At 36.5% G+C, this 26516-nt stretch overlaps 1 protein-coding gene across 8 annotated transcripts in view; it reads left to right on the top strand.

The window, feature by feature from the left end:
- The window catches only part of LOC110257894 (gamma-taxilin), a 45623-nt gene extending 28572 nt beyond the window's left edge, over positions 1-17051 (top strand). For 3 of the 8 annotated variants that reach the window (XM_021080891.2, XM_021080892.2, XM_021080893.2), the window contains exons 4-10: positions 3744-3914; positions 5620-5814; positions 7740-7859; positions 8799-8873; positions 11379-11471; positions 13345-13440; positions 14390-17051. In XM_021080891.2, the coding sequence (XP_020936550.1) occupies positions 3744-3914; positions 5620-5814; positions 7740-7859; positions 8799-8873; positions 11379-11471; positions 13345-13440; positions 14390-14692 (1053 nt within the window). In that variant the 3' untranslated portion in view covers positions 14693-17051. Of the gene's footprint in view, positions 1-3743; positions 3915-5619; positions 5815-7739; positions 7860-8798; positions 8874-9482; positions 9651-11378; positions 11472-13344; positions 13441-14389 lie in introns of all 8 variants that reach the window. The other 5 variants (XR_014836231.1, XR_014836232.1, XR_014836233.1 and 2 more) reach the window with 4 other exon arrangements.
- The last annotated feature ends 9465 nt before the right edge of the window (positions 17052-26516 follow it).

The following is a 26516-nucleotide window of genomic DNA, read 5'->3' as shown; positions in this document are numbered from 1 at the left end:
CTTAGGTGCAGGGGAAAAAAAAATGTGCCCAAAGCATTATCTCTTAATTCACATGGAAGTACAGGTTGAGTCCAAACTACAATTAGAGTAAATCTGGTTTTTATAGTTGTCCATGTATTTATCTTTAATGGAGATGTTTATTCATATTACATTGACGTATTATCTAGTGTTCCTTCACTTCACCCTGTAGGAATCCCTTCAGCATTTCTTGTAGGACAGGTATTGTAGTAGTCATAGCGTCCTTTAACTTTTGTTTACCTTGAGAATGGCTTAATGTCTTATTTTCAAAGGGCACTTTTGCCAGATATAAGATTCTCACTTAAAGGTGTGTTTTTCCTCCTCTAGCATTCTAAAAGCTGCTGGCTATATCCTCCAATATTAATGCTGAGAAATTTGCTGATTATTTTAATGAGGGTCCTTTGTATTTGATGAGTTGTTTTCCCTCTTGTTGCTTTCAGGATCTTTTTGTTTTTGGTATTGGAAGTTTTATTACAGTGTGTCTCAGCGTGAGTGTCATAAGTTTATTGTCCTTGGAGTTTGGGACTTGTGCCTTCATATCTTGGAACCAAGTTTTAATTTGGTCGGGTTTTTTTGACCATTACTTCTTCAGATAATGTTTCTGCCGTTCTATCTCTTCTGTTCTTGGTCTTCTTCAATGCCTGTGTTGGTTCGTTTGAAGGTGTTCCACAGATCCCTGGGGTCTTAGATTGTTCCTTAATCTATTTCTATTTCCCTAAGTTAATCATTTCTATTGTTCCGCAGTTTTCCTGATTCTTTATTCTGTGTGCCCAAATCAGATTTTGAACCCTTCTAGTCAATTTCTCATTTCAGTTGTAGTTTTTTTTTTTTTTTTTTTTTGTCTTTTTGCTTCTTCTAGGGCTGCTCCTATGGCATATGGCGGTTCCCAGGCTAGGGGTTGAATCGGAGCTGTAGCCACTGGCCTACACCAGAGCCACAACAATGCGGGATCCGAGCCACGTCTTCGACCTACACCACAGCTCACGGCAATCCCGGATACTTAACCCACTGAGTGGGGCCAGAGACTGAACCCGCAGCCTCATGGTTCCTAGTTGGATTCGTTAATGACTGCGCCACGAGGGGAACTCCCAGTTGTAGTTTTTTTAACTCCAGAATTTTTTCTTTTGGTTCCTTTTCATGATTTTGCTTTGTCTTTTCATTTTACTTGTGTTTTTTCCCTGACTTTGTCCACATCTTTTTATAAATTTTCATTTATTTTAAATACTGTATTTTAAAGTCTTTGGTAATTGTACCATCTGGTCTTCTTCTGGGGTAGTTTGGTTGATTGCTCTTTTTCCTTTGAATAGGCTATACTTTTTTATTGCTTTGTATTTTTTTTTTTCTTTGGTTGATGATTTATACTGTGGTAACTCTGGATATTAGAGTCTCTCCTTTTACCACAGTTTGTTATTTTTGTTTTACTTTGTTTTGTTACTGTTGTAGAATGTCTGTTGCTCAGCAATCAGCCTGAGATGCAGACTTAAGGTCTTCTCAGGTCATCTTTGATCCCGGACTTGCATGGTAATTTTCTAAATCTCACTAGGTGGGTTGTTTTTGAATGTTCTATTGCTTAAATGTCTGGCTCTCCAAAGGGGATAAAAAAGGGTAAATGAAGGGGAAAATAACAAAATTATTTCATTTTGTTTACTTAACACTCATCTTCACATGAAGGCATGGGAATATTGGTGGCCCACTGCTGTCTCTGTCCCTTCTTAGTCACATGTATCTGTAAATCTGAAATCAGAACACAGATCCCTGGCATATGGAGGTGTGAGTCTTTATTGCCTACCATGGCTCATGTAAACCAGTCCAGGAATTTTAGTATGACCACTTGTCATGGAGCTACAACATGCAAGAGTAAGTAGTGCCGACAGTGCTATTGGTTTCATTGAACTAAAATTAATCACAGTTTACCAACCAAGAATTTACCTGAAAGTTGCAAGCCTTTCAATAGACTTCCAAGTTCCAAAGTAGTTCTGTTACTTTTTGTCAGTTCAGACAGTGCAGAGACAGATTCCTGGTTTTGTCCACTGTGCATCTTACTTCATATCACTTCAGGTAAGCCTGATTTCTTGTCCCTTGACTACCTGATACATTGCACCATCCTGGCTACACTTTGCTCTGATTACCTTATGAAACAGAGGACCCTAAGTCACAAGTACAGGTATTTGATTTATACTCTTGACCATTGGCCCAGCACACTTATTGAAGGATTCCCTCTGCATTTGTTTTCTGTGACTGCTATAACCACCACTATATTACCTTCTACTTTGTCTTTGCCCATGCTACCTTCTGTATTTATGCCTGTTTTTTTTTTTTTTTTTTTTCCCCATTAAGTTTCATTTGCTGTGATATCAGTCTCTTTGAAAATACCTCCATCCCCTTTGTTCATTCCACCTGCCTGGCATAATGCCGACTCTAGGTACCTAAATATGAAGCTAGGCAGATGAAAATGAAACTGGGTCTTCATTGCGGTTTGTTCATTTCAGTATCTCTTTATCCACAGTCACGATCATAAAAGTAGCACGGCCTTAGGTACCCTTTTTGTTAAATATTAATCCTCAACTTCTCTTTACCTCTGTCTGCAGCACAGGACTGTGCCTTTTGTTTCTTAGAGGATAGAGAAACCATAAATCTGTCAGTGTCTGCATCAAGTATATTAATTTTATTGCATTGATGACCATTTTCTCAAGTCTCCTGTTCAACTTTTTCAGTCTTTAGTGTTTATTATTTCAGTGTATGGGCCCCTCATCAGTTGAGCATAATATATCCCCTTTGGTGCAATAGTTCAGGATTCTGAGCTGCAATACCACTATTTCCATTATTACTGTTAGCACTTAAAAGTGTAATTGCAAGAGGCATGGTAGTGCTTTTACTCACCCTCTGGTATTTGAAAACTTTGGAGTAGGGAAAGAAAGAGGTTTAGTTACAGGTAATTGGCAGAAACTGTAGGTAATTTTAAGTGGTCTCTGCTCATAAATTCATTGTAAGAGATCAAAGCAAATTTAAGTAAAGGTGGTTTTTAACAGCTGTCAATATTTTGCCTGAAGGAAGCTTGATAGTTTTCTTGGACGTGTCATTTTTTATTTTGAAGTGTTCAAAGTGTGAACATTTATTCTTCTTCAAATATTTATTGAAATGTCACCAAGCCTAAGATTTTAATTCGTTAGTATAAAATAGAAGAATTTGAGCTAGCTTTAAAATTGCATTCGTCGCTCACAAGAGACTTTTGAGTGTTGCCTGCTTCTGCAAAGTACCTTTTGAGGGTTCTTACAGAAAAGCAAAACCAGGAGCTCCTGTTGTGTGGCTCAGCAGGTTAAGAAGGTGACAATAGTGTCTGTGGGGATGTGGGTTCGATCCCTGGCCTCAGTCAGTGGATTGAGGATCTGGCGTTGCTGTGGTTGTGGTATAAGCTGGCAGCTGCAGCTCCGATTCAACCCCCTGGACTTGGAACTTCCATATGCTGCAGGTAAACTATTAACAGGCAGGAAAAAATGAAAGTAAAACTAGATGATGTTTATTCATAAGCTTTCCTAAGAGGTATATATATTTTTGGCTATAGAAATATAGAAATTTGGCTTTCTGCTTAAATTATTTGCATACTTTTCTATCACAACTGAATAAGAGGATAGCAGAAAAGGTTTTCTGATTGTAGGGTTGTCACAACTGTAATGGAGTAAGTGTTTTCACCGCACTTCTAAATGTGAAGTACTTATTAATTTTAGCTGGAGGAGAGCAGGAACGTTCAGAAGCAAGTGAAAATTCTGCAGAAGAAGCAAGCCCAGATTGTGAAAGAAAAGGTACAGTTGCAGAGTGAACACAGCAAGGCCATCTTGGCAAGAAGCAAACTTGAGTCTCTTTGCAGGGAACTTCAGCGTCACAACAAGACGTTAAAGGTGAGTTGGTTTATTTTTTTGTTCTAAGGTGGGACTTAGGCTGATTTTATACTCTCCATGTAGCTATTTAAAGTAAGCCCTTAAAATCATTTGCTTTAGTGGGAGTTAGTTGCAAAATGGCTGCTGGTTGGTAACCCTGAGTATAGTTGCTCTCATAGATGAGATTCCTGAGCAGAGAGCAATTTGCTCAGAGATAAACTGCGTTCCTTTTTATTTACTTGTGCTCATACTGTGTGTGGCATCACTGTAAATCAAACTCTTTCCATGCAACATTTGGTTTGGGGTCAAGAAAGAGCTCCTTAATGTACCTCATACTTGATCACAGGGTATCTAGAAGGTATTGATGTTTTATGTCAAATTTACCCCTGCTTAGGAAGTTCAAGGTTGCTGTATATTCCTCAGATCTTCAATATAGTTGATTGCCACATCTTCCTTGGATAGGGAATGAAGTACTTGGTCAGAATAAAGGAACTATGGATTTTAGTCAGATTGAGTTTGACAGAGAAACAGGTTGCTCTGTATGGATGCCAATTGGATAGTTCACTTCTCTCTGTATATTTTCAGGTATTCAGTTGATAAATACCTTAGAGTAGTACTTAAACCTGAGCTGATAGTAAAGGCAGAGGGAGCAGGTGTCAAAATTTGTATTAGTAGGAGAAGGACAGATGAGGCTCTAGAAAGAATCCACCTTCTGTGATGGGACCATATCTATCTTTAACAGTAGATGAGGTGGTACAGTGAAGAATGATTTTGATTGAGCATGGATGATCTCTGATTACCTCTCTGTTGGAAACTCCAAAGGATCTAGAATATAGGATAGTTCATGAAATGAATCCTCACTTACTGTGTGTATTTTTCCCCTCTTTTTCTTTTGAAACCTTAGATTTGGATAGTAATAGATTTTTTTTTCTTTTAATAATGAGTCAGCATGGACTAGTTATTGTTTAGGTAGAGCTATGTTTGCATTTGTATCCTAGAAACAGTTGTAAGCAAGACTTCAAAGATAAAAATTCCATTTATCCCTTACCATCCAGGGAATGGAAGATGTGACTCAAAAAGTAAGCTGCTGGAGAATAGGCCTGTGGCTGCCAGATGTGAGAGGGAGGAAGTGGGAGGAATCAAGAACTTGGGCTTATCAGACACAGTTTAGAATAGATTTACAAGGAGATCCTGCTGAGTAGCATTGAGAACTATGTCTAGATACTCATATTGCAACAGAACAAAGGGTGGGGAAAGAAAATGTAATTGTAATGTATATGTGTAAGGATAACTGGATCCCCTTGCTGTACAGTGGGGAGGGGAAGGGGAAGTAAGCTGCTAGATGGGCTATATCTCTTCATGCTGATCCAAGAAGAGGCTGAGCCTAACCAGTGCAAAGCATATTTGGGAAAAGACTATGGACAAATCTAACTCTGTGGCGACAGTAATGACTGTACATTAGCAGAGTAAATATCTGGATGGTCAAATAATACTTTATGTAAAGCAGGGCAGTTCACTTCTCTCTGATTTCTCTGTCTACTTTGGAAAATCTGCTTGATTTTCAGTGAAAGATTTCTGGTCATGGACCAGAAAGGAGAATACATTGTGGTTATGAGCAGCATTTTGGACCGATTTATATGAACCCATTTAGCAGCACCATCTTATTTTGAGCATTTTAGCTATATGTAATTTTACACTATTAACAAAAATTATTTTGGGTAATAAGGAAGAAAATATGCAGCAGGCAAGAGAAGAAGAAGAAAGACGTAAAGAAGCAACTGCACATTTCCAGTTTACTTTGAGTGAAATCCAGGGACAACTACAAGAACACGATGTCCACAATGCCAAACTCCGCCAGGAAAACATTGAACTGGGAGAGAAACTGAAGAAGCTCATTGAACAGTATGCACTGAGGGAGGAGGTAAAGGCTTTTTTTTTTTTTTTTTTTAATGTTTAGATATTTTGTTATTTAGACAAACCTTTTGCCACTTCATGCAAATTTAAAGCTTTTGTCACAGTACAATTTTCGAACTTCTGCGTAGGTGTAAAAGAAGTTCAGCATTTGTTAGGAAAAGATTAGGAACCATGTGAACTTAGGACTAATTGGGATCATCGCTTGATATCCTGGGAGGCAGTGGATTTGGATATGTGAGTTAATTCCTAGGAGACGTGTTAAGTATTACTTCTTTCCCGTATGATACTGGAAGAATGTGATTTTAGCATACAGATTATTTTTCCCATGTTTCACATAACAGTAATTAAATATTTGGCACACAAATACTCAGTATCTCAGGGTTCTATAATAATGTGCACAATGTCCAGTACCATTTTTTTCTGCCTCCTGTGCTGTTTTGGGGACAAGAAAATAACCCGTCTGTCAGTCTGGTTGGTGCTACGTAGCCAGAGAAGTGAAAATCTTATAGGAATGATATGTGGCTGAAAAATCTATCCTTTCAGTAACTTTGCAGGTTAGTCTGGAAGTTGGGTGATACTTAAAAGTAAATTGGTGATAACCTGCTCATTCAGTTTTCATTACTTTCAGTGGTCAAACATATAGGATAAAGGCTTTGGGTCTTCTAGAGGGTACATGGCCTGCCTATAAGGTCCTTTAAGCTAGTGAAAAGAGAAAAATAATGTATTATGTACCGTTTATATGGATTAAAATTGCTAAGAAAAAAGATTGTGTGCAATTGAAATGGTTAAAGATCGTAAACTTTGTACATATTTTACCCCCCAAAACAAACAAACAAACAAACACAAACAAAAACACCATTGTGGCATGTGTCCAGTTTTCAGTTCAGGTTTTGGATTGTTTCAACTTCAGTGTTGTGTATAGTGTTTGAAAATATTTTTAAGGTTTTGAGTATTTTCCAAACCATGCCATTCCATCTTTTACCAGTTTTCGAACTTCCATAGTTTGAAACAAAACTAGAATACATCACTTATCTTAAGCAGTTACTTACTTTTGTGTCTAGTTAACTCTTATTTTATCTTTGTTTAAGCAAATCTATGATTCCATTCTGCTGTTTGCATTTCTCTAAAGACAGGGCTCTTCGAGGCAGCACACAATTTAATTTTCATAACTAAAAATTTAACAACAGCTACCTAATCAGATACTTTATCACTGTTCATATTTCTTTGTCCTCAATTTTATAAGATTGCTTGAATTGGGACTAAACAGAGTTTATACAGTTTATTGGTTGTTATGTCTCAAGTGTTTATAATGTGTAGGTTTCCCGCTCTCTTTTTTTCTCTCCTTGCATTGTGTTTATTGACAAGACTTTTTAGGCCTACACAGTGAATTTTCTTTTTTCTTAGATGTATTTTTATCGTGTCATCATTTTGTAAAAGAGTCTTTAAATTTATTTTGTAGTTTTTAAGAATGACAGTCTACCTGTCTCTTAATGCTGCCAATTTAGAACGTGTGTGTTCAAATCATATTACTTGTACATCATTTAGTTTTAGGTCTTACAGAATTTTCTCTTCCTTTGGGTAAGAATAAAATTTACTATCAAAATATGTATAGCTGAAAGATCTGGTACAATCCTCAAATGTTCATTAGGTCAAGCAGTCTTTCTTCCTATGTCATGGAATGTTATAACTAAAAGAGTTACCATTTCTCCATCTGAGAAGTTTGTTCTGATGACTTTATTGTACATAAATACCACTTAACAGTTTAGTTTGGAAACAATAATGACTTCTTCTCTTACCTATCACAGTATTTCTAGGAACAGCAGGGAAAAAACTCAGTACTGCAGGGAGGTTAACTGTAACTTGTGTTACGTCTCCTCACCAGTGAGTCTCCTTTTTCCTTAAATAATGTAAGAAATTTTGTTTTCCACATAGCACGTTGATAAAGTGTTCAAACATAAGGAACTACAACAACAGCTTGTAGATGCCAAGCTTCAGCAAACAACACAACTCATAAAGGAAGCTGATGAAAAACATCAACGAGAAAGAGACTTTGTAAGTTCTATTTTAAGATATACATACGTGTGTGTGTGTGTGTGTGTGTGTGTGTGTGTGTGTGGTCAAAATTGTTACCAAAGCCACTTAAAGGTCTTAAACTTAGTTGACAATTTACATAGCTCTTGGGGCACACAGTTTGTTCCTTTACTTTCTAGACTGAGAAATGTTAGAATATATATGGTTATATCTGATGAAATTTTCATATTGAAAAGATGTTGGAACAATTACACCACATAGGTATGGTGGAAATACTTGCACATATTTCATTTTTCTATGTATGGAATGTTATCTTGATTTTTAGGTAGTGGTCATGACAAGGTTGAAAATTTGTGCCAGTTATTGGCAAGTTAGGCCTTAAGAGTTTAGAGCAATTAAATTTCATACCAAGTTTTTCAAATATGGGTCTTGGTCTCCTACATTCTCTGTTATAAATAAGTAACTTGAAGATAGGTAAACTATTTTTTTAATCACTCTGGTATAATTTTCTGATAATCATACAGCACAGTTGCCCAAATCTGCATATACTATTTTGGTTGTCAGTAATTGTGAACATAGTGAAATATCATGCTTATCATACGCAAATATATAGTTATATATGCTAAACTTAAATTAATAAACTGAGAAGTGATTATAATAATGTGGACTGTTCCATCCTGGATTTTACTCGACTAGCATAAGCCCTGACATACTCATACCATGAGTATTCCTCTGTTTTTCTCATGATGTGAACAATTCCTAACTAGTTCAAGTGTACGGTTTAGAGAGATGCATTTTTTTTTATAGCATAGACCCATTTTCAATTTTTTCTTTAGCCATCGATCCATGATTCTTCCTAAAATGATGAAAGGCTAAAACCCTCATATCTGGTCATTTGACATTTTAGTCATATGTGTAATATTATTATTAGTATTCTGCCAGAATGTTTCTGTTTTCTAGCTGTTAAAAGAAGCAACAGAATCAAGGTACAAATGTGAAGAAATGAAACAGCAAGAAGTGCAATTAAGACAGCAGGTAACTTGACGGCAGAGGTTAGCAAATTTGTGAGTCTCCTGGTTCCCAGCTAGAACCAGAACTGAATGGATCTTTTGTCCTCATTCAGTTAGGGTGACCAACTTAACCATGTTTTGTCTAGAACTTTTCTCAGTTTTATCTCTGGAAGTACCATGTCCCAAGAAACTCTTCAGTTTTAGGCAAACTGGGATGACTGGCTGCTCAGGCTGCTTTCAGTGTCTCCTTCATACTATCTTGGATATTTTGCTCCGCTATATTTTGAATTTGTTCTATGGGGAAAATAAAGCAATCGGAAAGCACATATTTTATTTTATGGGTAGCTGTAGGTCCACTTCTACATAAGGTAGTGTGTTTGTACTTTTTAAAAAGAATTGGGATTTTCCCTTGTTTTTAATTATTATTATTTTTTATATATTTATTTATTTTTTTGTTTGGATTTTCCCCATTTTTCACTTTATCTCTCTTATGTTGTCCTATTCCAATCCTTAGTTTGGTTAGTTTATGTGGAATACAGGGAGCAAATGCTTCACCCTGGTTTAAAGAAATGATACAGGAAAGATTGCACTTCCCATATCTGAATGTTTACTAATGCTCTTTTACGTTAACTAGGTTACATTGTGCTGAAAATGATATTACCTGTTTTAAAACATTAAGAGTGGCATGCATGTTCATGTGCAACCCTCTTGAGTGCTGCTTTTCTTTGGCAGTATTTTATAGTGATATTTGTAAAGCCAGACTAACTTACAGTGAAAATTGAAGAGGAATCAAATCAAAGAGGTGTGTTGAATTTTCCACTGTAAGTTATGATCGTGCTAGCATGCTTCTAGCTTATTAGTTCTGTCTAATCAGTGCTCCATTTAAGTAGATAAGACAACTGATGTGGAGAGTGTAAAAAATTCTGTATTTGCTTTGGAAAATGTTCTTTAAGGTGGGAGTCGTTGATAATTGCTCCAGTAGTAAATCGTCAGAGGACCTATTTTTCAAGCTCATGGGCAAGCCCTGATTCTGTTGTAATGTTATCAGTGCAGTTTCTATCATCACTTATGCAGGAGCCTTCATTTGTAATCATTAGTTGTTTCCTTTGCTGCCACCTCTTTCTTTTCCTGCTCCTTATATGTTGGTGTGCTTCCCAAGTTTTGGTGTCATGGTATCATCCTCACCATGTCAGTTTCCAGCATTTGTTGATTTCAAAGTGTTTCATAGTGTGTCTTAATTACTCGTCTGTAATCCAAGCACCGAAACCCAGGTATGTGGTAGTTAACATTTGCTCTTGACTCAGTATTGACCATCACTGAACTCTCATGTCGGAGCCTCCACTTGGGTAGTCCATTTTCATTAAAAATAGACCATGCTAAAACTGCCAGAACTTCTGATCTGCCTCAGGAGTCCTACTCTCTCTCCATCCTGTTCACATGGACCTATTGAATATTTCTTTTTTTTTTTTTTTTTTTTTTTGTCTTTTGTTGTTGTTGTTATTGTTGTTGCTATTTCTTGGGCCGCTCCCACGGCATATGGAGGTTCCCAGGCTAGGGGTCCAAACGGAGCTGTAGCCACCGGCCTACGCCAGAGCCACAGCAACGCGGGATCCGAGCCGCGTCTGCAACCTACACCACAGCTCACGGCAACGCCGGATCGTTAACCCACTGAGCAAGGGCAGGGACCGAACCCGCAACCTCCTGGTTCCTAGTCGGATTCGTTAACCACTGCGCCACGACGGGAACTCCTATTGAATATTTCTAATGCAGCGCTAATGCAGGTGGAGCTCTATCACTTAATGCTATTTCTTGCCCTCTGTCTTTCATTCTTTCCTACCTTTCTTTGGCAAAACACTTTATTCTTCTGGGCGTCTATTTCCTCATATGGTTTCTAAAGAGTTCTCTTCTTGTTGAAATGAAATAATTCTGTCTGATCCTTGAGGCCTCTCTGAGGGCTCACCTATATGAAGCTTTCTGTTGTGGATGCTGCTGTGTTCTTCCAGTGCCCTCCTCCCCAACCAAACTTGTGTTGTTTGGGGAGGAAGAGGTGACAGCATTCTTTGTTCTTTTGGGGCTTGTCACCGTTATTTTCCCAACTAGACTGAAAAGTCTTGAGGGTAGGAGTTCAAATAAAAAGTGGTATTTCTGTCTCCTTTAAATGTTCTTTTTCTTACCTCCCACTATATTATTTTTCCTTCAGATGAACTATTCTCTGGCTTTTATTTTCCTGTCTAGGTTAAGGAAGGACATAGACTTTGACATCAAGCTAGTAAGCATGCAGGTAGTACTCTAAAAGAATAATCTTTTTCCAAGGACAGTTTTTCATATATAAAGAGGTCATAAGCCTCAATGCATTTCGTGGGTTACAAGAATTTTCAACATTTCTGTTACTCAGAAATTTAATATGCATTTGCCGTTATTTTTTGTTTAAAACTAATAACTGATGTTTAGCCATATCATGTTATTTGAATAGTCCTTGCCATTTTATATTCCTTGCTTGGAACTCAGTATTTGGTACTTTTTTCTATAGCTTTCTCTTTATATGGATAAATTTGAAGAATTCCAGACCACCATGGCAAAAAGCAATGAACTTTTTACAACCTTCAGACAGGAAATGGAAAAGGTATTTACAAATTTCTAGTAGAATGTCACTAGTAAATTTACAAAAGGTTGTTGAAAACATAATTATTATTTGGATGTAGTTTACATTGGTCTGAGCACACTATTATTGAATTTTGCTCTGAAATCACCAGAAGTTGCTAATGATCTTGATACTCTCAGAAGTCTACTATTGTCAAAAGAAAATTTTTGTACTAAAGTCAAATAGAAGTAGACTTCTTAATCTTAAATCTTAAAGTAGATTTCTTTAAAAAAGTATCACTTCAGATGATCACTCCCAGTACTTTCACCAAATGTTTGTAAATTATTAAAACTCTAGGCCAAGGAAAGCAATAATGTATTTTGGTTGAAACTTATTAATTGTGAGGGACCTTGGTCTTGCCCAGAATGTTTTCAGTCTTTTAAATTTGGTCTTTATGCATACAATACAGAGAAACATCATTATAAAATTTAGTAGTTAAAATTTGGCATGGAAATGTTTTGGATCATTCCAGTTCAGAATATGGGTCAAGGGCAATTTTAAAGTGTATGATTATCTGCCTCTTTCCCAAAAATAAGGGAGCACCTTGGTTTGGAACATGGGACCTGGAACTGAGATTTGTTCCTTCCTATGTGTATATTCCCTGGGGAAAGCTATTTAGCTTGGCATGTCCACTTTAAAATTGGGAAATTTTTTTTAAAACCTGGTCAATGGACAATAGTAATTGTAGGCCTTGGTATTTTGTAATAAGTATTTGATAGATAGTAGTCATTGTAGTTATAATCTGAATATTTTAAAATCTTACATTCACAGTAGTTGTCAAATTTAAACTTGTATCATTTTTGTAGACCATGGACAAATTATGTAACCTTCCTATGTCTTTCTTTTCTTTTCTTTTTAAAAATGAAAGTAACAGAAGTATTTCAAGCAGTGCTTGGCCATGTTAAGTGCGCTGTTTACCGCCTCAGGTTTTTAAGCCCCGGTAATGTGGAGAATTCAGTGGGCAGCAGATTGGTTCTGCCTGCCAGTCCTCTCAGTTTAGGCTGCAGTCAAGGTACACACTGAAAATGTTAGTTGGACTCCAGTACCTGTGGAGTTCAAGAGAGGGACTTCACATTGCTTCCTCCTGTAGAGTCTTCTGGTTTGGAACACATTTCTCTCTGCTGGCAGCTGTAAAGATCACTATGGAACTGCTCTCAGCCTCACAGCCTTGTCTCACTCTTTGTTGTGGTATTTGGGGTAATTATCTGTGGCACAGGCCGTTGGCTCTGTCTTATCCTTGTTTCCCTCAGCAGTGTCTGACTCGGTGCAACAGAGCTGACATGCCTACCAACAATAATGTGGTATTAGAAACAAGGCTGATTGACCAGCATACCTGAATCTTACTCTGAATTTCTGAAAACTGGGATTTTGCAGCATGGGATAATCTGTTTGGGGCTAATACTCTCTATCCTTCCAAGGATACGATTAATTAATGTATTATAACAACCTCTACAGAAAACTGAACAACATGGCCTTCTTTTTCTTCTTTTTTTTTTTCCCCTACAACTCTTCTTTTGCTATCTCCACTTGGGATGAATTGTATTCCAGCCTTGAGAGAATTCAGAATGTGGTAACTGAAGTTTACATGTGCTGCCAGTTTTTCTGAAACTGAGGAGCTCAAATTTGTTTTTCTTATAATATGCATCTCTCAACTTTCACTCTTACTGCTCTACCACAGGGGCTTCTGTTAGCTCTGCTAGCAGCAGCCTGGCATAGTCACTTTTATAAAAACATAATAAAGCTATGAGATGCTGGAGGCAAGTGTAGTGTTAACAGAGGGGAAGAATATTATAAAATGTTTTTGTGGTGAGTCAGGCAATTTAGAATTTAAATTTGTGACTATTTTGGTTAACAGATGACAAGGAAAACTAAAAAACTGGAAAAAGAAGTGACAGTATGGCGTACCAAATGGGAAAATAATAATAAAATACTTCTTCAAATGGCTGAAGAGGTGAGGTTTTATAAGACTGAATAGCAGTGCTCATTTACTTCAGTATTAAGGCAGGCTACAACTTGTGGGGGTTTGGTTAGTAACTGAGGCTTTTAGATTGTCCTCAGAGAGGTGTTTAAACTTTTTTCCTTATTTGGTTGGCTCAGGTTTGTGTTGTAGATCGCTGTGAAATGTCTAAGTTTTGCTTTTTTCTATGGTAAACTTCAGCTTTTCTTTATTAACATTTGTTAAACCTGGTTATGTGCTCCTCTCTTGCAGTTTTGATTAATTAGACCTGGGGTGTGGCCCAAGAATTTTTTTTTCTGATAAGTATTTAGGTAATGCTGATGTGCTGGTTGGAAAGCTGGAACATGAGAACCCTGCTTTTTAGGTGGGGGGAACACAGCTGTTTGTTTGTTTGTTTGTTTATTAATATTTACTTATTTTGGAGAGATCACATCCTTATAACTGCTGCTTTTCTATCTCGACTTATTATTTCCCACAGTTAAGTGTGGTACTATTTGTCTGTTTTGCTGTAAATAAATCTGAAATGTATTCCATTTGCGATGACTAAATTTCTTACTTTACTTGATAAAGAATGGTTTATAATATTTCACAGGAGAAAGTTTTAGCACTCAAAAATGGTGGAAGGAAAGAAAAACATATAGAAATAAAAATTTTAATATAGTCTCTTAATATGTCAAATTAAGATCCTAAATTTCCGTAATACTTTACTAAGTCAACTTAATACAAAGCTAAGAAAAGAACTTTGCTTGCCCTAAAAAGTATGAAAAGACAACTTAATTCTTGCATTGTTCTGGAATAACTGTAAATATTTTAAATACATTTAAATATAGTAATGATTAAAAAGTGGTTTACAGATTTGCTCCAGTTAGTTACAGATACAGTAATCTAACTTGAATTTATTTACAGAAAGTTTCCATAAATTTTGCCTTTTTTTTTTCCTCAGAAAACTATTTGTGATAAAGAGTACAAGGCCTTTCAGATAAAACTGGAACGGTTAGAGAAGCTGTGCAGAGCTCTTCAGGTGGAAAGAAATGAGCTTAATGATAAGGTGGAAGTCTTGAAAGAGCAAGTATCCGTAAAAGCAGCAGATTTAGATTTGACAACACCTGTGATACAGCCCTGCACTGCTTTTGAGGCTCAGAAAGCATTGACCGCCCCATCTAAAAGAGCCCCAGGAGGCAACCTGGACGCTGAGTCTAAAGGAACAAGTGACCAAAATGCAGCTCAGAATACCCTTTCCACATAATCTCTTGTGGATATTAATTTAGTTGACTAAGTTCAAGTGTGATCACTATATTGAGAACTCTATTTTGTGTATAACTTTTCTGAAGTAGTTACTGTTCCTTTTGTGATGAAAATTTTCATACTTTTTCTACCATATCTGTATTTTCTTAGCTATTGGACCAGATGGTACAGGGGGCTGCTTAGCAGTCTTGTGTTGTTTTACTGTATGCATTTTCCATGGCTGTATTTTACACTTGCTTTATTTTTCCTTCATTGCAATGCATGTGTTCATTGCCTTGTTATTTTAATGTATCTGCTTGTCTGCTCAGTTTCTGTTTCTTATTCTTGCATATGATTAGCAGAATTAAATTGAGACTTGGTCTCATAATGGCTCCTCCATGTAAAAACAAAACAAATTTAAACTGTAGTTCTTTACTATAAAAGAGAAAATATAAAGCTGATTAGTTTTGTCTAGTAGCTCATTTAAATGACAAGTTAAGTATGGGATATAAAGAAAGCACAGCAGGAGTTCCCCTCATGGTTCAGTGGTTAACAAATCCATGAGGTTGCACGTTTGATCCCTGGCATCGCTCACTGGGTTAAGCTGGGTTAAGCTCAGCATTGCCGTGAGTGCTGGTGTAGGTTGCAGACACAGCTTGGATCGATCCTGTGGCTGTGGCTCTGGTGTAGGCTGGTGGCTACAGCTCCGATTTGACCCCTAGCCTGGGAACCTCCATATGCTGAGGGAGTGGCCCTAGAAAAGACAAAAAGACTAAAAAAAGAAAAAAAAAATTAAATAAAAAGTAAAGAAAACACAGCATATTTGATTCAGATTAGTTTTTGATAATATTTTCATCACTTGACAAACTGACATAACTGCCAAGTTTTGACTCCCTCAAAAGTTGCGATGGTATATGTATGTATATGAAGATGTCATTTGTAAAGAAAGCATTATATGCAGACAAGTCATTGGTCTAGTAGGCTGAATATTTATATGACTAAAGCTATTTGTATTGCTTTAGTTTCAGGTTGGAACTGATGTTTGAATATTAAAAAGTGGTATTTAGATCTCTACATTTGGAATGGGGAAATTTCTGAAATTTGATTTTTGTTACTTTCCTTTGTTAGTTCAGTGTCTAAAAGCTGAATAATCGTTATATGTCCCTGTAGTGTTTATGATCTAAAATGACTTGGAAATTGAATTACCTAATACAAAAGAGAGCCCACATTATATGATCCTCATAAACTTCCACTTCTATCACTGACCTTGATGATCAAGAATCCAAACATTGGAGGGAAAAGAACATACATGAAGTTTGACTGATTACACTGCCAGAACTAGCAAAATCAACCAAAACCCCAACAACTTTTTTTATAAGTATTTCTTTTAGTTACTAAATGAAATAGTGGGCCCTCTTCCAAGGAGAAATAAAGATGTCAGAAATAAGAATTTGCCTTAAAATTGTGATCATATTTCACCAGAACCCTCCTGCAGTTAAACTCTTAACATTTGTGAAAGTGGTTCTGTGACCCACTGCACTTCTTGTGGCTCTTGTTTGATGTAGAAAGTAAATCTTGGGCCGAAAGTGAACTGGATGGCAGCATTTAGTTACCCTTTTGGGTGTACCTGGTATAGTAGATATTGTGTTAAGTGATATAGATACTCAAATATCTGGATTCTGTTTGGGATGAAGTTGGTTTTCCTTCAGAATTTTTTCTCTGGCTAATTGTTATTATCTGACCCTTGTTTCTCAACCCTGTTTTCAAGACACTTTGGTGCACCAGGAGAAAGTTTAAATGTTGTAATGAGTTAAACTGTGCTTGTTGCACCATGTTGTGGATCTTCTAGAATTATAAAATCCATAGTGTCAGGCTATATCCATGATATAGAAAAAAACGAGGATATAGGGTAACCTACCATTTTATTTTCAGATGGGTAGGAAGATATTTTGTGATTACAAGACCAGTATTTTTTACTTACTAATGAAACTACCTTATTTGAGTTGGTTAGTTCATTTCTCAGGTTTATAGAAATATCTACCTCTTTCAAACTATAAATGATGTAGTGCTAAATACACTGCTTTATTTTTACAGCTCACGTGTTTTTCTGAAGATAAATACATTAAGGTGGCAGTCATATTTTGCTTTTCAAAGACATTTTGTAGATTTTTCATAAATGTGAATCTTATATTATCTACTCTTGTTATGGTTGAGTAAATGAATAATAAGTAATTTAATAGTCTCTGTTTATTCTTTACACTTAATGGACTTGCTAAGCGATAAATCAGGTTCAAAAAATTGTAAGAGGTGGATTTCTCAGGACTTGGGAACATACGTAATTACTGCACAGTATAAATAAAAAGGATATGAAAGAGACCACCCCCTGATTGGTTGGCAGAAGTCATTTTATTCAGCCAGAGTTTAGTTAGCATTATTTATTTATTTTTATTTTTATTTTAAAATAGGTGTTCTGGAAAATGTCTATAGTGTAACTTCTCCCGAGGCTTTAAAAAACTGCAAGGACTATGAATTTCTCTATTCTTAGGTGACTTAGAAAAGGATACTTTGTATATGGAATTTCTGGGTCTTTTCATTAAATTGGTTGTTGATAAGCAAAAGTTCATTTAAGCAAACCTTATATTTTTGTTGAACAACCTGATGCATCTAGTTAAGTACCGGTTCATCCAGTTAAGGCATTAACAATAGAGTAGAGAGCAAGAATAATGTTGTGGAAAATCCAAGAATCAGCTTCTCTATTGAAACGATAAACAATTACAAACTTTTTACATTGAAGAATATTTTCTAGAAAATGAAAAGGTAATTATAAAATGAGAGAAAACATTTCTAAATCATATGTCTCAAGAGGATATACTAAGCAGTATATATGAGAGCATTCTTACAACTCAACAACAAAAAGACAACAATAAAAATATGGGAAAATCAAGAGGTATTTCATGAATTTCATTTGCATATCCTGAAATGATATCTTCATTTTCTGTACCTAACTTATTGTATACCTTCTTTCGAGACATGTCTATTAAGACATATAGAACATTCTATCCAAGAGCAGCAGGGTGCACATTTTTCTGAAGAGCACGTGGCACATTTTTGAGACAATATGTTAAGCAACAAAACAGTCTTCTTTGCAAATACAAGACTAAGGTAATACCAAAGATCTTCTTTAAGACATAGCACAATGATATGATAGTATAAATCTGTAATAAGAGGAAACTGGACAAACCAGGAACACATAGAAATTAAACAATCCTCTGCCCCCAAGACCAATGGTTCAAAAATGAAATTAAAAGGAAAATTTTAAAGTTTCTAGAGACAAGCAGAACTGTAAAACAACATACCAGAACTTATGGGATGCAGCAAAAGCAGTTCTAATTGGGAGGTTCTTGGTAAAACATGCCATAATGCTTTTTGTTTGTTTGTTTTTTGTTTTTTTTTGGGGGGGGGATTGCCTTAAGAAGCAAGAAAAAATAGAATTAACTATCTTTATGCCTTAAGGAACTAGGAAAAAAACAAATTGAGCCCAAAGTCAGCAAAAGGAAGGACATAATAAAGATTAAAACAAAATGCAACACGGCAGAAAAACCAAACTGAGTTTCTTCTTTGAAAAGGTAAATCGAATTGACACATCATTTGTTAGCTAGACTGACCAAGAAAAAAAAAGAGGACTGAAATTAACAAAATTATACATGGAAATGAAACATAATTTATATCATAGAAATACAAAGGATCACAATAGGCTACTGTGAACAACTTTAAACTAAGAAAATGAACAGTTTAGGAAAAAATGGAATAATTCTTAGAAACATACCACTTAGACTGAATCAGGATGAAACAGAAACTCTGAAGAGACAGAGATGAAATTAGTAATAAAATTTTCCCAATGAAGAAAAGTCCAGGATCAAATGTCTTTGATGGTGGAATTTTATCAAATATTTAAAGAAAATTTACCACTAAATGTATCTGAAAATCTTCTAAAACTTTGAAGAGGAAGGAATACTCCCATACTCATTTGACAGTGCCAGACTTGGCCTAGTAAGAAAGCTAATAGAAAAGTATAGAGCGTATCCCTGGTGAATATAGATGCAAAAATTCTCAGCAAACTAGTAAATCAAATTCACCAGCACCTTGAAATGATCATTACCATGATCAAGTGGATCCTTGTATCCACATGACTCAATCAATGTGATAGATTTTTAACAGGGTAAGAGAAAAGGTTTTATCATTTAATAGATACAGAAAGGGCATTTGATAAAATTCATGATTTCTTACAAAAGCCTCAACAAATCAGAGACAAAAAAAAACACCTCAGCCTAATAAATGTCATACAGGACAAATGAACATCTAGCATCATTCAATGGTGAAAGGCTGGAAAATCCTCAAATATTAGAAACAAGTCAAAAATGCCCATTCTCACCACATCCATTCAGCAGTGTTGGAAGTCCTGACCATAGCAATCAGGCAAGAAACAGAAATTAAAAATATCATAATTGGAAGCAAGGAGTAAAACAGTAATTGCAAGGGACAAGGGTTTACATACAGAAATCTTAATGATTCAACCAGAAAAAAAAAAAAACCTGATAATCATAATTTTGTAGAGTTTAGCGGTAAAAATTAACATACAAAACATCATGTGTGTACACTGCTAATTTCTTTCAGAAATTTAGCAAAGGAGGAGAGAAATCTCTTGTGTTGACAACTAGGAGACATTAATGAAAAGAAAAAATCAGTGAAGCCAGATGGAAAGGTATCTTCTTGTTATGGCTAAGAAGAATTATTATCTGTAAAAATGCCAATATTACCAAAAGCCGTTTCTAGGTTCAATGCATTCCTGTTCAAAATTCAACAGGCAATTTTTACAGGAGTAGAAAAGTACTTCTAAAGTTCGTATGGACTGACAAATGACTTAAAAGCCCAAAGAAATCTTTAAACTAGGACAAAGAATGAGGTACCATACTTTCAGATTTTAAGCTATTCTATGAAAATACATGGTCATAAAACTTATACCACAGTACTGGTATAGAAACAAAAATGGGCTAATGGGACAGAATTGAAGGTGAAGAAATCAGCCCAAGTATCTATGATTAACAGACATTTGACAAGAGAGCCAAGAACCCCTGGTACATAAAGATGGGCCCTCTAATAACTGGTGCTGGAATAACTGGGTATGGACATGTAAAGAATAAAACTTGACCAATATCTTACACTACTTACAAAAAATAACTTAAAATTAATTAAAGACCTAAGTATAGACCTGACACTGTAGAAATCCTCAAACGAAAAACTGCAGCTGCAACTACTTTACATGAACCTTGGTAGTAAGCATTTTGGATATGACACTTAAAGCACAAGCAAAAAAATCAACAAAAAGCAAGTCAGACTACATAAAACTAAAAACTTCTGTATGGTAAGATAACCACCATGAGCCCAACACTTGTAAAGTGACAGACAGCAAATGAAATGGAAAAAAGAAAAAGCTTGCAAAACATATAACTTGTCTGATTAGGGGTTTTTAATCCCAAAATATAAAGAACTCAATAGCAAAAACACCCTAAATGAAAAATGGGGAAAGACCTAAGAGAGTCTGTGTGTGTGTGTGTGTTTGTGTGTGTGTGTGTGTGTGTGTGTGTGATAACATGAAAAATGCTCAAGATTACTAGTTACTAGGAAAGTGTAAATTAAGAGTGAGATATCACCTCACCTGTTAGAATGGTCAGTATAAAAAGGCAAGAGGGGAGTTGCCGTCGTGGTGTAGTGGTTAACGAATCCAACTAGGAACCATGAGGTTTCAGGTTCGATCCCTGGCCTTGCTCAGTGGGTTAAGGATCTGGTGTTGCCATGAGCTGTGGTGTAGATTGAAGACGCGGCTTGGATCCTTTGCTGCTATGGCTCTGGTGTAGGCTGGTGGCAACAGCTCCAATTAGACCCCTGGCCTGGGAACCTCCATATGCCTCGGGTGTGGCCCCAATAAGATGAAAAGACCAAAAAAAAAAAAAAAAAAAAAGTAAGAGCAAATGCTGATGATGAGTAGGTGGAGAAAAAGGAACACTTGTGCATGCTTGATGGGCTTGTAAATTGTTGTAGCTTCTATGGAACACATTATGGAAGATCCTCAAAATATTATGCAACATAGGATCCTGATATTTCACTTTAGGGAATATATCCTAAGAAAATGAGAACACTAACTCAAAAAGATTTCTGCACCACCTTTGCAGCTTTATTTACAATAGACAAGTCATGAAATTACCTAAGAGTCTGTCATAATACATGCATAATATGTGGTTAGAGGAAAGGAGAAAGTGACAAAGTTGTAGGGTGTGAGTCTCATCTAGTCCCACAAATACATTGAGATTGCATCTACATGTGGAATTATTCTCACAGAAAATTGCTGAACAATGACAAAAACAAGGCCAGGACTTGGATAAAACAAGAAAATCTTCACAAAACAGGGTAGGACAAAAGAAAAAGAGAAAATAAGAAATGAAGTGGGACAGGACCTGCACCCTTAGGAGGGAGCTAGGTACAAAGAAAATCTGAAACCTGGATAGTCTCCACACACACACACCAGCCCCAAATGACAAGGAGAACAGCCAGGACAGAGGAGGAACTCTACTAGTGTAGGGTAACACAACAATTGGTGTGAAGCAGTTAAAACAGAAACAGTCCTCTATAAGAAGTCAATGCTACTGTCCTGCATTTGACAAACAGGCTGATATGAACAGTGGTCAGGAAATGACATTCTGGCTCTGGAGATCCGACTCAGAAAGCTGGGGCTTGGTATGTGGGAAAGTTGGGATTGGCTGCACAGAAACAGCCTGGAGGGACTAGAGTCTAGGGAGATTGCATTCACAGATGTAGTGAGTGCAGACACACACACTGGGGGTACAGGAAGCAAACTGAGGGATTCACCACTACAGTCTTATTCCCTGTGTGAACTCCCAGGTTGCAAGAGACCAGCTGCTCCAGATCTAGGAGTCACATCTGGAGCAGCAGGTGCCTAGCCACAGCTGAGGAATAGTCATCACCCTAGGGCTACAAAGACTAATAGCACAAGCTCAGTAGCTCCTTCCAGTGTCGCAGTAGGTGGCTGATGGAGGAGCACACATTGCATGGCTGCTCAAAGGAGCTGCCAGAGGCCTATTGGTTCATGTTCCACTCCAATCAGCTAAAAAGAGCACTTCTACCAGTGGCCTGACAGGAGGAGGAAACTTGGGAAAGACACACATTCCACAGTTACAGAGAGAGGTTTTTAGCAACAGTTAGGGAGCAGCCCCCATTCTTGGGGCTAGAAATTGTGCTCGCTAGAGTGGCCAAACAAAGGAAGTGCCTGCAGAATGGTGACAGCCCTCACATCTACAGAGAGTAGTCCTGAGAGCCTCCCCAGAAAAGGGAGAGACTGCAGGAGCAGGTGCTGACATTGCCAGCCACAGGAAATTGTCCCTAGAGATACCTGGTAGCAGGAGAGGCCACATGAGCCACTGCTGCCCTCCTGTTACAAATGTAACCCCATGAACTGAAAAACCTTCCTCAGAGAGCCCATCCCCAGCAGCCACCTAGGTCAGGAAAGGTACTGCAGCTCCCATCACGTGCTCTGGGTAAATATGAGACGCAGCCACTCCTGATACTCAGGGTTGCTCAGCAGCTGCTGGTCCTATACACCTGCTGGAAAGGTGACAATAAACATTGAAAGTTGGACAATATGAAATGAGAAAGAAAAAGTCCAACACACAAAAACAATTAAATGAAGATAGGTAATCTACCGGAAAAAGCTTCAGAATAATGATAATAAAGATAATCCAAGATAATTGGAACATGAATGGAAATACAGATAAGTTAAAAGAAAATTTTAACGAAGAGTGAGAGGATTTAAAAACAAGAAAAGTAACATGAATAGCACAGTATCTGAAAAAAAAAGAATACTCGAAGGAATAAATAGCAGGAAAGCTGAGGCAGAAGAATGGATAAATGAGGTGGAAGACAGCCCATGGTGGAAATCACTGCCACAGAAAAGAATAAAGAAAAAAGAAAACAAACAACAAACTGAAGAGTGTCTAACAGACCCCTGGGATAACTAAAACATAAACATCTGCATAATACTGGTTTCAGAAGGAAAAGGGAGAGAGAAAATGTCAGAAAAATATTTAAAGAGGTGATAGCCAAAAATTTCCTTAATATTTGAGGAGACTCAAGTTAAGGAGGCACAGAAAATCACATAATGATATTCCCAGGGGAAAACACAGCAGGACACAGACTTATCAAACTGACAAAAATTAAATACAAAGAAAAAACATTAAAAGCCACAAGGGAAAAGCAACAAATAACATAAAAAAGGAACCCCATAAGGGTACCAGCTGATTTTTTTTTTCCACCAGAAACTCTGCAACTTAGAAGAGAGTGGCAAGATATATTTAAGGTGCTGAAGGGGAGAAACCTATAACCAAGATACTCTAGCCAGCAAGGTTCTCACTCGATTTGATGGAGAGATAAAAAGCTTTCCAGGCCAGCACAGGCTAATAGAATTCAGCACCTCCAAACTAGCTCTACAATAATACTTAAAGGAACTCCTCTAGGCAGAAAATAAAAAGCTGAAATTTGAAACAAGAAGGTTATAAATGAGACAGCCCACTGGTAAAGGCAAAGACAATATAAAACTAGACATTCACCCTCTTAAAATATGATAACAAAACCAGCAAGTATTTGAAGAGGACAGGACAAATGCAGAATATTAAAAATGCATTTGAAATTAAGAAGCCAGCAACCAAAAATATTTCTGTACACATACTGATGATTATGTCAATACCTAATGGGAGGAACTACAAAGCAAAAAAATGATGATGGACACACACATAAAAAAGGAAAAGCAATCCAAACACAGACTAAAAAAGACAGCAAATCACACAAGCAGGCAACACAAGAAGAAGGGAAGGAGAAAGACCCCAAAGAAAAATCCAAAACACTTAAAGGAATGGCAGTAAGTGTATATTTATCCATAATTACATCGAATGTAAATGGATTACATTCTCCAATTGAAAGATACAGACTGGAAGAGTGGATACAAAAACAGGACCCATATATATGGTGTTTACAAGACATCTACCTCAAACCAAAGTAAACATACAGACTGAAGGTGAGGGTGTAGAAAAGTATGGCATGCAAATGTATATCAAAGGGAAATAGGCATAGTAATACACATATCGGATAACATAGACTTAAAGAAGGGCAAAAAGAGACAAAGAAGAAGCCTGCATAATGACCAAAGGATCAAACCAAAAAAGAACATATAACAATTTTAAATATACATGCACCCAACAGAGAGCCCCATAATATGTAAGACAACTGCTAACAGCCATATGAAGAGAAATGGGTAGTAATGAAATAGCAGTTGGGAATTTAACACCCTACTCATATCAATGGACAGATCATCCAGACAGAAAATCAGCAAAGAAAGGCCTTAAATGACACCCTTGACCAGATAGACTTAACTGATATTGATAGAACATTCCATTCCCAAGTAGTAGATATATACATTCTTCTCAAGTGTCCATGCAACATTCTCTAGGATAGATCACATCTTGGGCCACAGCTCAAGGCTTGATAATAAAATAAAAAAAATTTGAAATTATTTCAGTCATTTTCTCTGACACTGATTCTATGAGACTAGAAATCAACTACAAGAAATAAAGAGCAAAATCCACAAACTCCAGGAAGCTAAACAAAATGCTACTAAACTGCAAATGGATAACTGAAGGAATCCTTAAATCCAAAGATTCTTAGGAAAAAAGTGACAGTGAAGATATTACAGACTCAAACCTATGGGACACAGCAAAAGCTGTCCTGAGAGGGAAGTTTAAAGACATACAATCTTATTTCAAGAAACAAGAAAAATCTCAAGTAAACAACCTAAACTTATACCTAAAACACCTAGGGAAGGAAGAACGCACAAAGCCCAAAGTCAGTACAAGGAAATAAATCATAAAGATTAGCACAGAAATAAATGAACTCAAGACAGAAAAAAATAGAGATCACTCAAACCAAAAATTATTAGGAAATATCAAGAAAGCTATAAAACTTTAGTCAGGTTCATCAAGAAAAAAGAAGGGAAAGGGCTGAAATAAATGAAATTAGAAATGAAAAGGGAGAAATTACATCTGACACCCAAGAAAAACAAAGATCACAAGAGACTATTATAAGCAACTATATTTCAATAAAATAGACAAGCTAGAAGAAATGGACAGATTCTTAGAAAGGTACCACCTCCCAAGACTGAACCAGGAAGAAACAGAAATACAGAGAGACTAATCATGAATGCTGACATTAAAAATGTTATTCAAAAAACCTCTTAACAACAAAATTCTGGGACCTGATGGCATCCCAGATGAATTCTACCAATCATTTAGAGTTAACACTTATTCTTCTGAAACTCTTCCAAAAAATTGCAGAGGAACACTTTCAAGCTGTTTTATGAGGCCTCCATCACCTTCAAAAGCAGAAAAAGATACCACAAAAAAATAAGATTACAGTTCATTTCTGTTTGTTGATGAACATAGAAGCAAAAACCCTCAACAAACTATTAGCAACCCAAATTCAACATATATATTAAAAGGATCATACTCTATTTTCAAGTGGGATTTATCCCAGGGGTGTGAGGATCCTTCAGTTTCTACAAATCAAAGACTATGTTACACCATATGTAGGAATTGAAAAATGAAAAATATATGATCATCTCAACAGGCATGGAAAAAGCTTTTGACAAAATTCAAAATCGATTTCTGATTAAAAAAAAATTCAACAGAAAGTAGGCATAGAGGGAATGTACCTCAATATAATAGCCATATATGGAAACACACAGCTAACACCATTCTCAATGGTGGAAACCTGAAAGCATTTCTACTAAGATTAGGACCAAGACAAGGAAGTCCATTTTCACCACTACCTTTCAACATGGTTTTTTTTAGGGAGTCCTATACATGGCAATCAGAGAAGAAAAAGAACAGGAATTGAAATTGGAAAAGAAGTAAAACTATCACTGCTTGCAAATTCCATGATAAACCCACATGGAATATCCTAAAGACACTACCAGAAAACTGTTAGAGCTCATCCATGAATTTGGCAAAGTCACAGGATACAAAATTAATGCACAGAAATAGAATGCACTTCTATATACTGACAACGAAAATAAGAAAAAGAAATTAGGGAAATCATCTCATTTACTACTGCATCAAAAAATAAAATACCTAGGAATAAACCTACTTAAGGATACAAAAGACCTGTATTCTGACATCTATAAGGTGCTGATGAAAGAAATCAAAGATGACCTAGATGGAAAGATTTACCATACTCTTTGATTGGAAGAACCCGTATTGTCAAAATGACTATATTACCCACACAAAAGACAAGCTACATATTCAATGCAACCCCTAAGAAATTACCAGTGATATTCTGACAGAACTAGAAGAAAATATTTTAAAATTGTACAGAAACACAAAAGACCCCCAAATAGACAAAACAAAATTAAAAAAGAAACCAGAACTGGAAGAATCAGGCTCCTTGACTTTATAGAGTATATTGCAAAACAATAGTCATCAAAAACAGTATGGTACTGGTACAACAACTGAAATAAAGATAAATGGAACAGGATAAAATGTCCAAGAATAAACCCAAGCACCTATGGTCAACTGACCTATGACAAAGGCAGCAAGAACATACAGTGGAAGAAAAAGAGTGTCTTCAATAAGAGGTGCTGGGACAACTGGACAGCTACATGTAAAAGAACAAAATTAGAACACTCTAACGCTACACACAAAAGAAAACTCAAAATGGATTAAAGATCA

Source organism: Sus scrofa, chromosome Y, assembly GCF_054392235.1.
Source record: "Sus scrofa isolate SSC_HxYL_T2T_F1_AM1 chromosome Y, Sscrofa_HxYL_maternal_Yorkshire_Landrace_v2.0, whole genome shotgun sequence".
NCBI classification, from domain to species: domain Eukaryota; kingdom Metazoa; phylum Chordata; class Mammalia; order Artiodactyla; family Suidae; genus Sus; species Sus scrofa.
Note: the sequence above shows the minus strand (reverse complement) of the source record. Positions and strands in the feature narration are given on the sequence as shown.